This window comes from Choristoneura fumiferana, chromosome Z (assembly GCF_025370935.1).
Source record: "Choristoneura fumiferana chromosome Z, NRCan_CFum_1, whole genome shotgun sequence".
Classification (NCBI taxonomy): Eukaryota; Metazoa; Arthropoda; class Insecta; order Lepidoptera; family Tortricidae; genus Choristoneura; species Choristoneura fumiferana.
In genome coordinates, this window is record NC_133472.1 from 40886584 (window position 1) to 40902644 (window position 16061).

Sequence of the window (16061 nt, forward strand, 5' to 3'; positions counted from 1 at the left end):
ATTAACTTTGTGAAAGTTTTTAACTAAGTAATGAGTTCTTGAATTATGCATATTTGGTAAAAGACGGTCAAAAAGTGAGTTTGTTTGATGTATTACATCAATGTCACACGTCAAGCTTGTGTAATTGACCTTTACAATGACTGTGATTTGTTCTGTACAGTTTTTTTCTTATGGCCAGAAGTTAATTACCAGGTAGTCGAAGTTAACAGAAATCAATAAAAACACGGCGTATAAAAATACTATTGCCAGGATCGGCTGCCACAACTATTTTGTTACAAAACCAGTGCACAATTGAATTGAACCCGTTGTGCGAGTGCCTGATTTTTTGGTTTTTTAAAGCCAGTAAATTCAATATATTTCGTACGAACTGTTTTGAATTCAATTAGGAAATATTTTATTTAGTATAATATAACTTTCGGTCACCCTACTATTATAGACTTATTAGATCGAAACCAGCTATGTGTTAAAAAAAAACACCCGCGAACTTATAAATCGAACATACAATGACATTTAGCAAATTCTTCACTACGCATACTACAAGTAAATAAACAATTAATCACCGTCTATCACACAAAACATAGACATGCGTGTTAGTAGTGCTTTAAACGACAGTTTAATTTAGACCTGGGACGTGATAATAGTGATAAACGTATGTCAAACTAGTGTCTAAGTTTTTTCGTTAACACAGTTGGTAGGTATATGTTTAGCACATTCAAATACGACGGTTTCTGTGACAGATTAGATGGCGCTAGTATCGCGTTATCCGTTTGACAACTTTGCCATTTGCGTCACGTTTATGATTGGTTGAATAGATAAATGAGCCAATCGCAAGCAAAACTGTGACGTCAAACGGATCTTGACACTAACGCCATCTAGCGGTATACACCTGTCATGAAACCCTAATTGATCTCCAACATTTGTAAATAACATCAAACAAAAAAGTATACATCGACGTCGTGCTCATAATGATTTAATGTTTGCAGTATCAGCAAGCGCTCCAAGCCGAAAATCAACGGCTAAAGGACGAAAACGGGGCCCTCATCCGAGTCATCAGCAAACTGTCCAAGTGATGGAGGCCTAAATCTAGTAATACTCGTTGCCTAAGCGAACCCCTATAGAACAGTGAGGCATTTCAACAGTATTTACACTATCCGCTCACTTCGTATGGGAACTAGTCCTTTCATACTGGCTTCACAGCGTTTCTCGAACACACTGACGCAATAATTTAAATGATCAGGTTGATTCAGCCTGTACTACAAACAAAACTTATGACGTTTATGGTATAGCGGCCGGGTTCGCGTGTTGGAACTAAGACCAATTATAGTAGCCGCTGATGGTATTCGTGAACTGTGTTAGTAATTGAAAACACGTCGAATAATGTGGGTGGTTTTTGTTAAGTTATAAACTAAACCGAATTAATGTTACAAAACAACGATGGAAGCTTTGCGCTGAAACTTTGTTTGTTAGGCCTTTAAAAGGAATACCATTATAATCTGAAATGCAAAAAGATTTTTAATTTTTGATAAAAGAAGTTAATCTACAGTGTTGTATATTGCTCACATATTTTTGTCACTGGCGACTGAAATGTTCCTAGTTCTTTTTCATTGACGCTTCTGACAGTGTAAAAAGACTCGCGACATTGCTATGCGACGAGAACTCAAGCCCTCTTACGCACCTTAAGCGTAAGAGCAGGATGGCATTTTGCTCGCGTCATCCGGTATCTACTATATACGTCTTTTCTATGGCTACTGGAATGTAAGAGATGTCGATACTAAGTCAGCTCAAAAGTGCAACGAATATTCCCGTCTCTGGTCGTATATGAAATGACAAATTTTAATGACACTGTCGCAGCGTTAATGAGGCTTGCTTCAATAGTATCTAGCTAAGGCCTGCACTTGCTGACGCGGTTTGCACGGAGCCGGTGGACGCCTGTTGGAGGGCAACACGGCGGGGTATGAGCAATATATAATAAAATATACCTGCACCCGCGCCCGTGACCACCCGCGGCAGCTAGCGTAAGCCCATAGTGCTGTTTACCCACTATTTTTCCTCGTCTGTAAATACTAAGTCAAATTTATTTTTAGGCAATACTCTTTCCTTTAAAATAATCAAATTCTGGTGTGTTTGAAGACGCTGTGAAGCTTATAAATTCCGTTTATATCGAAATATAATATTTGTTTGTTATTGTAATGAATTCGTTTCGCTGTCACGCCGAGGATGTCGGCTGTTATACAGTCTTGCCACATTACATTTAATAATGATGAAATATTGTAAAGAAAGGGTCAAATGTTGAAATCGACGACCGTATAGTCTTGGAAATTGCGGTTTTTTTTTCTAATCGAGACTGATCTTCCTTTAAATAATTATCAAGTCAGCAATACGTGATAATTTGTCATCAATTATTGGAAAATTATAAAAGGAGGATTAAATGTTCGTCTTTATTTTTATTTAATTTTATAAAAAATATGTTTTTTTTTTCTTGTATTTTGAATGTATTTGTATTGTATTGATTTGACTTCATAGAGTGACTAATGATTTGGCTTAAAAGCTTATCATGTTATTTTTTTTATAATACAATTAAAACAAAAGCGATCGTCGAAATTTTACCATTTTACCGACAGTTTGAAATTCCGAAGTTTTTTTTATTAAAAAATGTATGTCATCGTAATTAAATTATTTTTTTAAGACAAAATGTATTTATTCTTAATGTGGTATGATTTTAGGATCAATGTTCGTAGAGTGTAATTAAGACTTTCTAAAAAATCGACGTGCCTCAATTACATAAATCTTCCTTTTACGTTATGAAAGTATTATAATATATTTATTTATCTTCCGATGTACCCGGGGACGGCGGATTGGCGTTATTGGCATAGTGCATTGATTATATTTTTAGTGTTCGAAATTTAAAAATAAGTATCATATAAAACAGGACAACCCTTTTTGCCTGTAAATGAAAATTGGTTGCAGCTCCAATATTGACTACCAGGTCAGATTATACAGCTTTGTACAGCCGTGTCTTAAAATCGGGACCAAAATACCTGTATATGTTGCTCTTAGCATCGTTAATACCGGTATTGAAGCGGTATACCGGTAATTTTTGGTAAGATGAACGGCCAAGCAATCCTTTACCCCCCGTTCGCCGTCCTTTTCAACATCCACTTATTCCTAGATTTTTTTAAGTCTTGTAAAGTAGATTAGTTTTATGTTACAACTACTATAGCGCGGAAGCGTATTAATTTTCATTTAGTTATATATATCTCGAATTACTAATAATATATATTTATATGCGCATAGTGTTTTTAAGCAATAGTGTTGCAAATGAATTGGTTATGTGATATTATGAGTTTGTACGCACCGAGCATGTTGTATGTTATATATGATTACACCGTTATCTCTTGTGTTTCTGTAATTAGTTTTGTTTAATATTAGAAGGAAGTAAAATAGTGCAAAAGTCCACGCAAAAAAAAACATTTTTAATGTTTGTCAGTCGAGTTCTTTTAGTATATCACATTTGGTTCATGTTGGAAAATACTTAATACTTTTGTACTGTACGAGTACATAATACGGATTCTAATTCCTGTAAAAAAAAACTTGTACTTTACAAAATCTAGAGAATCTCGAAACTGGATATGAAATGTTTTCGTAAGATCAATCACTTATTTAGACGTCGTCTCGTCTAGAAGAAGAGAAAAGTGTTCATAATCACTGTATATTTACTGTTTTTCTAATATTGAATAAGATTAAGTATAAGTACGGGCGCCTAGGAGGTTCTAGTTACAATAATAAAGATTGATATCATGTCCGACTTTTGGACACTGACTTTATACAGAAATGATGCAGAAAATTATTTATTACTTATGGAATCCTGGTATCAAATCTGTACTTAAACTTGCATAAATAAAGAACAGCGACATACAAATAAGACTAAAGTTTGAAATTTAGGTGTCTAAAGCTGCGTTGCACTAAGTTACTATAATCATAAAGGGGTGAACTTTTGGCCCGGACCACGTAGAATTGACGTCATTTTGTATACAGAGTGTTCACAAATGCAGTATTGGAACGCCCGGGGTCGCCATCTGGCAAAAAAATAGATATTATGATATACGTTCCCGATCTCGCACTAAACAGTTCTAATAATGTTCGATCATCTCAATATTTTTTTTATCTAAGAATCGTATTCAATAAATGAATTTTAATGTGATCCTCCACCATAAAGGCATAGAACAACTACAATCAAATAACATTACCATTGAGAACTTGTTTTCTGTTGGTAGTAAAGATTAGCTTAAAGGTTATTATTATTAAGTACGCATCAAAACAGGGTCCTAATATTGCTTGCTAGATGTTACTAGCAGGAACACAAAGATATTTTTTAATAGACATCGATCCCAAGAATTGCAACCCTATGGTTACGAACCACGGAAAGAAATCATTCTATATACGAAATTACGTAATTTTATTGTCAATTGCACCAAAAGTTCGCTCAATGGTAACAGTCAATGTCAAACCAGTCGTCGAATCAAAGGGAACTGCCGGTTTAACATTAATGGTCGTTATACTAACTTTGTACATTCGAAGAAACTGAACCACGTACCAGGGTGGAACCTTTTCATAATCAGTTAACTAATTTCGCTACAATTTCTTTGGCAAATGTTTGGGATGTCAACATGACATTAGAAGGCACTCTGGTTCGTGATTTAGTCTCCTCGACTGTAAAGTTCACACTGAAACGCCAGCTTCTGTAAGTTGACTATAAATCGAAAGGTTAAAATAAAATTGCCACGACTTATTTCGGTAAACTTTTGCTTATTGTTTAAAAAGTTCATTTCGCCTTGTAAGAATAAAAAAAATCGCGTAAAGTAATTTAAATTTAATAATACGTTAGAGAGAACTGTGACAATAATGTAATTTATGACCCTTCTTTATGTGGTTTTCATATGGGCCAAAGTAAACCTGCAATGGGTCAAAGTAACCCGACCTTACGGTACTTATTCTAAAGTATGTAAACGTCATCGTATTTTTAATTGTAGTCACAGTACATACAACCTTGGTCCGTTAGCTGGTTTCAACTCCTGTAGCATTTCAATTATGATGATGATTACGCCTAAATAATTAGACAGTGTATAGATACAGTTTTCATGTGTGTCATTGCATGCGTGTATAGAAAGAACTTGACTTGATAGCGACGTTTAGCATAAGCGTTGTCATCCCTTTGACTTTTCGTGATAAAAGAAAAATTACGTGTAATTTTAGCCGTCTAAATAGGTGAATCCACAGCGTCCTAACCTAAGGGGGTAACGTAAGTAAATAATGTAGGAAGACTTTGCTAAATTGTATTTTTGACTGCATTAGCATTTAGTGCCGAGACAAAAAGCGTGTAACATCGTAATAAAGTTTGGTTTCTATCGTTGTCCGGAGTTGAGGTTAATGAGTTGAACGAAACTGAAGTCCTTGATTTGTCGTCGATACTGTATTTTTATTCTAATTGACCTGCCAATGTGTGATTCTTTAAATTTTGTACTACATCTTTCTCCTAGAAACTATGCTTATATTTAAAACGTTTTACTCATTAATACCATACACAAAACTTAATCAGGATGATATATTGCTAAAATGACTGACGCGTGTTACCCCCGCATCGTAGCGACTGTGGCTGCAAATAGTTAATTTTCGAAACATACTTTGTCCTATTCATAGAGTCGGCTCGGGCGTAGTCTTCTAGCTTTGTTATTTTTTTTCTGTGATTTTGAAAAGCAAAAGGTTTTTGTTTGCCGGTGCCGAACGTGCTTTGCCAATAACACCAAAGTGCCACTGGCCGACCGCTCCGAGTAAAAGCATTAAAAATATATTAATAGCGATTTGTAGTTGCTCTTTTTAGTTTCGATAAGGGATGGATGACCTCGCAATGCTTACGTCATTTTTATTTTTATTTTTAAAGCCCACTTATTATTTATTGAAGACAAGTGTCAGCCATTTGACCCCGAGGTTTGGAGGTTCCAAGTTGTTACTGACTTCCGCTGCAGCTATATTTAGTTTTTCAACCATTTTGGCCGACTTATGGTTGGTGTTACTAATTGTTACTATACCACGACCAAAACGGCGGTATGGCACTGTCAAGCATCACGCTCTTTTAAAGAACCTGCCCTAAGTACTTATCTAAGTTTCAATCAACTATAATAATATGTTTGAGTTATGATTATGTTTATGATGTATGGCCCTGCTAACGTCGCACGCGGCTATGTTGTAAAGCAAAGAATGTAATTTAATAAAAAAAATATTAATTTAATGTTATTTAAAATGTTTAGAAGCCGTCGACCCGAGAAACTATTTTAATGTATAAATTCGTAGCATTTTTAACTTAGCAATTCTGAAATTTTTGTTCATTATAGTTTTTTTTTATTTATTTCCAGAGATAAGAGTTAAATGAAATAAATATCTTGATTAAATTAGTTTTGTTGGTTTATTTTTGTTTCCTTCTGTTCCTTTTTATTTTTTCCATTTTTAGAGTAGAAAAGTGCTATAAATTAAATACTTCTAAAGTACAACCAGAATATTGATGTATCTCGAGTCGGTTTTCTTCGGGTTTCTGATGATTCAAATGAGAAAGACAACCGATTTTTTGTTTCGAGTTCCGAACGACGCGACATTAGCAAACTTGGTTATGTACAGCTTATGGATTGTAGACTGAAGGAAAACATTCTATTACATATTACATAATATAGTTGCAAAAGTCTGCAGCTTGAAGCGGTAAATAACAGTTCCAAATCCAGAGTGACGCTAGAGTAGCAATTGAGTCTGATATATTTTAATAAAAATATCCTAAAATAACGTCGACACTATCTAGTTTAGCTTTAAAAATATATCTATTTAAAGATCATCTATAAAAGCGTAAGGTGACTAACCAAAATGACGCGAGTGTACCATTTCTTACAAGACCGGCAACGCATCTGCAGTCCTGATGGTGCTGCGGATGTCTATGGGCGACGGTAATCACTTAACATCAAGTGAACCGTCTGCTCGTTTGTCTGCTATTACAGTCGAGTTCTGAATCTTCTGAGCAAAAATGTGATCAAAAATATGTGAGCACGAGTATTGTTAACGGCGTTGAAGCGTGTTCAGATATTTATGATCCAATTTGCGCAGGCGTTTATGAACTCGACTGTACATAAAAAAGGAAAAAAAACTCTCAGCTTAAAACATGGCCAATTAGTAAAGGTGTAATGATGGTGTAATATGGTTTTTTTTTAAATTCCTACGGGATAGATTCCTGACCTTTTTCTTATTCTGCTACATCAGCAAAGCCGGGTGCGTATGCGTGTACTAACTACAAATAAATAACTGAAAACCTCAGACACCCCAAAAATATTTTTTCATTTTAAGTTAGTTGATTTCATTTATTTTTGAATTAATTATTATTTTAAAAGATATTCGTGTGTTTTGCTAAGTTGATAATTCTACTTCATTTCTAACTCTACACTCATAATACCCATAATACCTATGTCAAACCTATGTATTTGTCAGTTGCGCTTTGACGTTTTTAGAAGACAATCACACATTCACACAGACAGCAAAATGGCCAGTATCAAATTATCGAAAGTATGCAACCTCGCTAAAATATTTAATTGGTGCCTGTTGCAGTCGTAACTTTTAGACTGAGCACAATAAAAAAGGGATTTAAAAACAAAACCACAACCTGATTTAAAACATAGTGTTTTTAAACGTTGGCCTTTATTGTGAACGCCAATAGTGAACAAAGTTGCTGAGGGCACGCACAGTAATGTCGACCCGGAATACTCTACTGGTACAATACACGTCCTGATGTGGATAAGTTCCCCTGGCCTATCTCCCTTGGTCGCCACGAGCGACTTCTTCGTATGATACACGCCCGTGCCTGGCACGGTCTAGTATATCCTTTGCTATCATATATTTCGGGTCGACAAATACTCGGTCGTACATTAACCACACCCGTTGCTGTAAGCAGTCGTGCGTCAACGCCAACGCCACCGATCCTTATGACTATAATAGCAGTAGCAATATTTTTGCAACTATGTCGTGCAATTTTTCGTTTGGCGTAAGGCATGATGGCGTGGCGTGAACTCGACAACTATTTGCATTTGTGGCGTTTAATAGTACATACCTAAATATCGCCTGAATCCAGTAACATTTTACCGTCTTAGTAGTTAATACTGTGGCTGTATGTAAGTAGTGTTACGTGGATGTATTCGCGATCGTATTCGCTGTTTCTTTCTACCCACATCTTACTCCATGTGACAGAAAGAATTGGTAGTCTTAAATAATGGAATAAATTAAATCTTATTAAATTAAAGAATGGATTTTGAGCTGTAGTCGACTATACTAGACTATACCTGGGTGAAGACCAAAAAGTTGCACACCGTTAAAGCTGCGTTAGCAGGTACTTAGTTATGATTTCCATTAACTTTTTCCATTGTGACAAGAAAATTAATCATCATACATATGGATAATTTTCGTGACACAATGGAAAAAGTTAATGGAAATTATAACAACCTGCTATAAAGCTTTAACGCTGTGCAACTTTTTGGTCTTCACCCACCTATACTAAATGTGAACTGGAAAATGTTCATTTGTTATGGAAATTTGGTACACTATACAAAAGCTAAAGGTGAATTTAACCATTTGAAAGATCTTTACTACTTGAGTTTAGAGTGAACGATTGGAGCATTTAATAAAAAAAAATGTTTCATACGATTTTTTTCAACTACTAATGTCCAAGTTTTTAATCTTCACCTGCAGTGGTCATACCATTGTGAATTTGATAATAATGTAAATGTCATAATAATTTATAAGATAGGTATGTAAGTAGGTGAAAATTATAAAGTTTTACATGAATATGTTATAATATAAGGCTAATTGTCCTCTTGGTGTATTGTCAATTTTATACAATAAACTAATTGAAATTATTTGTAGTTTTGGTCAACAAGGCCGCAAGCAATGGCGTAGCTAGGCGTGGGCGGTGTGGCCCTCGCCCACGGCCTTGCACTTAAAAGAGCCCCATGAGGCTTCTTTAAATGGGATGCGTCCATAGAAAAGGGGCCTCGCAGATACGACTTCGCCCACGTCTACATTAGTCCACGCTACGCCACTGGCCGCAGTGTTAACTTTAATCAACTTAATAGTTTTTGGCAGTTGAACCAGTTTACAATAGAAATTGTGGTATGGTGTTTTACACTACGATTAATTTCACTTTGACGTAAAGGTATACAAACAAATTACGACAAATTACTAATTGTTTTGTTTTTTACTATTAAGCTAGGTAAAAATCTTGTCTAATATACAAAGCAGGATATTAGACGTTTTGTCGTGGCCATGACCAAATCTTGATTTCAAGCAGTGTCAAAATGGAGATAATCGTACTATTATTATTATATTTTTCTATAGTATCTATTACCTATTGACATATTTATTAGTAACAAAATAACATGATATTTACATCGATAGTAACGATAGAACTATATGTATTTCCGAAAATTTAATTGAAATAATATGATAATGCCTTAAAATGTCCCTGGGATGCCATAATATTATCATGGCATCCTAGGGACATTTAAGACATTCAATCGTGATTGAATCGTCAATTCCTTCGTGCTAGTGCTGCATTCTGACGGCAGAACATCGCAGTAATATTCCCTATTGGCGGTTTTTACTTCTAAATATATTGTTGTTTCTTTAAAAAAATATGGCTCTGTCCATTGGAGGACAATTTTGCCAGTGTCTAGTAGTTTTTGCCGTTGTTCGGTAAAAAAAATCTAGAAAACGAAATATGAGAGGTAATGGTGGATGAACGATGACAGCGCGAATCCCTTCTAAATATAATTTGATAAAGTTTACCATAGCACGTCAAACTGCATTCCATGTTTAAGTTATTTGGTAAGCAACAATATGAAGTCGGCTATCATTTATGGGAAACTAGAGGGCTGTTTCACCACCTAAGTATTGATTAATTTTACTTGACGGATAAAAACAAAACAAACAGAGACGGCATCACATTTATTTATCTGTCAAATAAATTTAATCAATAGATGATTAAACTGGAGGTAAGTCAAGAATAATTGAAAGACATTTAGACATCGAAGACATTTATTTAACAAATCGATCCACGAATTATTTTAATTATATTATAAAAATATAACAATATTATGCTCTTACATTTAACCGCTAATGAACACTAATCACTTTGAAAAATGTTTCACAAATGTGACTAACAGGAAAAATTACAACGTTTCTATCTACAGCCCCTTTACGTGGTTCAGCCGACATAGCGGCCATTTTTTCATCGTATCCTGAGGTACAGGGGCCAGAGTTCGTTCCAGGTTACTCATTGACATCTATGTACCTTACGGCACTTTTGATGTCGATGAGATTGGGTACTATATACTTCTCGTTATTCTATCTGCAATGCTTCATAGAATTACTTTTAATTTTACACATAATAGTATATACAGAGCACAGACTTATGTTAGTAGATGAAAAGGAAATCAGCTCGGTTTTTTATCACAAAGAGTGGTAGAGCGGCGGAATATTCCATATCAAAATGAAATTTTGCTTGTTCTAAATGCTCGAAGTTAGCCAAACAAAAATATTTAGTGAAGTTAATAAGAGATAGTTAAATTTAGCTCATATTCATGGGCTGCATTTGACGCACGCATGCGGTGTGCGAGAAATAAAAGTTTTAGGACAGATACTCATTCTATTAAAAATGAGTTGGTACAGTACGATTATGTCAACTTTGACACTTGGCAATTCTACAATGATTGAAATCAAGATTTGGCCATTTATAATCGCGACATTGTCTACTCCGGCTTTGTATATTAGACAAGGTAAAAAGCTTGATAGTAAAAAACAAAAAAGTTTTTTTTTTAAATTTACCTTTACGATTTAAACTGAGAAATCCTGAGTGTGAAAGTGGAAATAATCGTAGTGTACCAAAGTGCCATCTTATTGACGTTTGAATCATGGGTCAAAATTAGAAGATAGAAGATACTATTAGTAGGTAAGTACTAAATTATTCTATTTACAAAATCATTTGTTTTATTAGAACTTAATTGGTATATTTTGAGAAGCGTATGCACATCAATGAACTAATGTACTTTTTTTACTTTTAATGCGAAAGAACATTACAACTAAGTAGATTTAAGGTACGTTCATAAAAAATAATTGAAGAAATAGCAATATTATTTTGGCATCAAGATCTATTTATTACCTAGAAAATTGGATATTATTATAACAAAATAAATACCTATCTCTTCCTAAGTAACTATAGACAAATGAGATGGCAGAGTCCGCGTTGAGTGTGTTCACATAGCACATATTGAATACATTTTTGTACCTATTTAAAATTATTATATTCATAAATACAGTGGCACAGCTCAAATAACCAAGACACAGACTCTACACGGATTTGTCTGAAATTTCTTACGAACTAAATAATAAATTTTACTTTGTTAATACTTTCGTTTCACATAAAGCTAGGAGAATGTGAGCTGAAAGTATGTTTAAGTGCAGTTCAAGTGACGATAATGGCAATTTTTTGTTAAATATCTCGACTTTCTTCAGAAAGATTCGTCGTAACTATAGTTACACAGATTTAATATAATTAGTATAATTAGTAAGTTTGGCTGTGTTGAGAAAGTACTTTGTAATTTTTGACTATACTAATGAATGTTTCGCAGTGAGTAAGTTAACTTAGACGTATAAATAAGCATCTTAAAATGGTTAGGTACACTGAAAAAACCATTTTCATAATATCTATGTTTTCTTCACACAATCAGCCTATCATACTAATTCAAAATTTTATAAAGTATTCTTATTTGTATAATTTTCGCTGATTGTTCTACTTGATCACAACTCATTTTGCTCATATTTCATTTAATTCAAATTAAATCTAATTATTCAAAATGCAATTTACGCTTTCAAATTTAACTTATGGTTAATAATTATGGGTTATCTAAAAACTCGAGATTCAAAAAATTATTAGCCATCTGAACGCCAACCACACCTGAATTTGTCCACAGTTGCCTCGTCTATAACGCCACTGACTCAAAGTCATTCGGACAGCGTGCGATATCAGTACGTTTATGTGCGAGTTGGCGTTTAGCGATAAAATATCGCGGCGTGTCAGTGACATTTTTATAAGTCAATGGCGTTCGTAAAGTCTAACTACAACACTATTTAAAACAGAAAAGCTTGCATTTATGTTTTTATCTAATCATAAAAAAGGTCATAGTGTAATAAAGTAAAGTACTTGATAAAACATTTAATTGAAGTCTTGATAGTTATAAAAATGTAAAAAAATATATATTCAATAACAAATTGTAAAAAGAACGATTATAATTTTAAACTGCCGATTTACGATAAATACATAAATTTCATACAACTCCAACACTTTGACATCTTTGGTTCGTACCTAGTTAAGGGTTGGTGATCACTTCACGTACATTTTTGCCTTGACTATCAATTTAAAACTACCTACTATAAGCTATGTACATCAATAGTTAAGTATAAAAGATCCGACGATCCCAATTCTGAGTCCGTCGGACAAATAACCTAGAACTAAAACTACAATCGGCCCAAACCACAAAATATAAGCACTATAACTTGATACAATTGGCAATGCACTTATCATTATCATCAAATTGTAGATCACTATTATTTTTGTGGAACAGGGATTCATTTGAACACTCAAGTCTACAGAAATTGGTAACCATGTCGTACGAATTTTTCTAAGGGCTTCTTGTTCCTTGTGTATAGTCAACCGAGTTTAGGACTAGTGAGAAAGACATTAAGTATTTCGTAATTCATAATTTACTAGCGGGCGCAAGATACAAACTAAGTGAGCTTGTCCTTTATACCGTTATAAAATATCTTTTTAAGCTTACCAATGATCTTTTGAAAGCGAACCTATTTTCAATCAAAGTTGTGGGGTATCGAAAACTGCAATTCAAAATTTGACAATAAGTACCTCACAACACAGTTAAAGGAAGAAAACCGTTGAAGTACAGCCAAGTGAGAAAACAAACTACTCAAAAAATTAGGTAAGTACCTAAATGATACCTGAAATAGTAACCAAATTCGGCTCTCTACGAGGAACAACGATACTTAGACAGGGTGTCTATGAATAAAACCTTCATAAACATCGTTTCAATTGTCAATAAATACAATAACAGTTAGTCATAAGCCAATAAACTAATTCTTAAAAAACAGCGACTACATTTTATACACAGACGCGTAACTTAGTGGAAGTTTGCAAGCGATTGTAACGATGGCTATTTGGTTACCTAAATTCGTTTAGTACAGTCGAATACAAATATATATGCAGCGTCAAAATATGTATACATCGACCTTATGTTTAGTGGCGTAAAGGTGTATAGATATTTTTGACGTGCAATATTTACTTAATGTATTTCGACTTCACGGAAAACCCAGCTTAGTTTTGTGGAATCCTACAATAGAACATCTCGATTGCAAGGATAATCGGAACCGCAATTGATACTAATCATAATCAGGAATACAGTATCACTGTAGCAAATTTAGGGTCGACGCTAGCTGACGCGGTTTTCACGGAGTGGGTGGACGCCTGTTGAAAAACAGTATGAGCAGCGCTAACTGCATGAGGCGCGAGCGACGGATAATATTATTTAATACTAGAGTGAGAGGGACGGTACGATACGAACTTCGGTTTTCGAATTTCGTAGTACCTAGTCCCCTAGCAGGCGTGCGCCCGCTATGCACCCGCAGCTCCAGCTAGCATAGGCCCTTAGTAAGTACATACGACAAATAAATCGCAGTTACACATTAGCGACGGAGTTTTACAAATGCACAAACGCGTATGCTACTGAGGTTCCAATGTACTCAACGCACAGCGACGCCGTTGATTGTAACGACCGCGTTGGGCCCGGTCGGTTCCGGCTCGTACGCCGAATCGGTGTCGCTCCGGCGCCCGTACGCCACGTTGTCCGACAGATGGTCGCTGTACGGCGAATCGTAGACGTTGTCCGACACGTGATCGTAGATGTGTCGTCCGGTGGAGTCGTGAAGCGTCGCGTAGCTCATCACTGCGGCGTTTTGGTCCTCTTTGCGTTCAGCGCCCTCTATATTTTCCGTGTTTTTCACTGGTGTCGACTTCCGCCTGCAATTGGTCAAAAAATGGAATTGGTTTTTAAAGGAGAATGCTACATTCAGGTGAACCAGACATAATAATAATTTTGGTGCCAACTTAAATTTTATAAAACAAATCTAATTAAAAAAACCTTGTTTGTCTTCTCCAGGTTAAATTAAATGCTATCGACTGAAGTTATCATTTTGAAGTTATTTCCACGCCCTAAAAATTGTATATACACAATCAATGAAAATTGCGATAATCCTCTATTCACAAACGCCGTGATTGGATATGCAGAGACTAAAGTAATATTTGTAGAGCATGAGAAGTGAAAAGTAAATATCAATGTCTTTAAAATACCTGTACACCTAAAATTATACCTACAGTTAGACACAAGCATATTAATGCTTAAAAAGAGGCACCAACTCAGATTTTGTGTTACGTGTCTTCAGATAATGAATAAACAATTTTATTTTATTGGGGTAGCCGCTCAGGTACTCACAGCACGAGGTAGATGGCGCCAAGCATCGCCAGTAGGAACAGCACCACGCCGCAGCCGATGCCGACACGAAGCGGCAACGTGCTGGTTTCGGCTGCTTCGTTGCTGGCGACTTCGCAGCTTGGCTCCTCGCCCGACCATTTGCCCTCGTCAGTGCACTTTAGAAAAACCAAATTGTTAATAATCTAGCGTACAAAACAAACTTGCACTAATCTAATATTTTTATTGTTGCACGCACGAGAACAAATCAGTTTATTTTTAGATATTAGCCTAGGTAATCTGAGTTTTGGATAAACAGACGATAAATCTAGATAAGATCAGCTCTGAAGTAATTAAGTCGAGACTAAAAAAAAATACAGCAGCGCGCGTGTACAAGAAAAATGAGTAATTCACTAGTATCACTAAGTTTTTATAAGCTCATAAAGTGGAAAGAATGGTCTCGTCTATCTAGACAAAAAGAAAAGAGAAAAAAAAGAAAAAGAAAGAAAGAAGAAAGAGAAAACAAAGAGGGAAGAAAGAGAGGATCCATCTAGATCTTCCACTTTCTCTTTTATTGCCACTAAGTTGGCCGAATCGGAGTAATTCAAATATAAGCAGCCGACTGAATGTTGATATTTTCAACTAAAATCTACCGATGATGCATTGAAGAAATCATAGAAATAATAAAATAGGATTCGTAGTATTAAGGTAAACGTACAAGTGCTCGGCACCGCCCCAGTAGTTGACATCTTTAATCTTATGTCATTAGCAATAGAGATGACAGCAGGGTGTCGTCTATTGGGCATTAGTGTGTCGAGCACTGGGACGCTTACGTTACTTTCTTTGAAGTGTTACCTTGCGAAGGAAGGGCCCGACACGCTGGAACTGCGGCAGGCAGTGATACTCGACGGAGCTGCCGAAGAGAGTGGAGCCGTTGGCGACGATGATCCGCCCGTTCTCGATGGTACTCGGGTGGCGGCAGTCGATAGCTGCAACCAGAAATCAGTATAAGAAGACTGTGTAGTCGGGTCATTATTCGGATGGCGTTTTTATTTTCCTCATTGACATCTTAGCCAACGTTTTTAAAAGAGATGTTCAGGGTTACATTTTTGAATATAAGATCTAGTTTGATCAAATTTAAATTTAAATAATTTATTCTGTAAATACCAGCATTTTCGGAAAGACCATAATTTCCAAGAAGAATGCAATGCGCCGCAAGAAACTTGGCAGAAAGTCTTTATTCAAAATCATAAAGGTATGATTCAGTTATTAATCCTGTTATAGTCAGTGGCACCAACTTACTTACGCAAGCAGACGGGCGGTGTGCCGACCGCCTATCCCTTCGACAGACAGAGCCATCATTGGGTGCCTTTAGAACTTCACGATCCAGTTATTGACTCTGTTATAGTCAGTGGCACCAAGTACTTACCTACGCAAGCAGACGGGCGG

General features: G+C 35.6%; 2 protein-coding genes across 12 annotated transcripts in view; one reads left to right on the forward strand and one right to left on the reverse strand.

The window, feature by feature from the left end:
- The window catches only part of Mbs (Myosin binding subunit), a 115621-nt gene extending 109171 nt beyond the window's left edge, over positions 1-6450 (forward strand). For 10 of the 11 annotated variants that reach the window (XM_074100197.1, XM_074100180.1, XM_074100209.1 and 7 more), the window contains one exon: positions 984-1073. Coding sequence is in view for 1 of the 11 variants with exons in the window: in XM_074100190.1 (XP_073956291.1) it covers positions 984-1070 (87 nt within the window). In the remaining 10 variants the exon portion in view is untranslated. Of the gene's footprint in view, positions 1-983 lie in introns of all 11 variants that reach the window. The other variant, XM_074100190.1, reaches the window with a different exon arrangement.
- Positions 6451-10113: 3663 nt separating this feature from the next.
- Positions 10114-16061, reverse strand: part of fw (CUB and Sushi multiple domains furrowed) — a 164374-nt gene continuing 158426 nt past the window's right edge. The window contains exons 18-20 of the mRNA XM_074100344.1: positions 15468-15601; positions 14637-14791; positions 10114-14164 (exon numbers count right to left, since the gene is read on the reverse strand). Coding sequence (XP_073956445.1) covers positions 13888-14164; positions 14637-14791; positions 15468-15601 — 566 coding nt within the window. The 3' untranslated portion in view covers positions 10114-13887. The remainder of the gene's footprint in view (positions 14165-14636; positions 14792-15467; positions 15602-16061) is intronic.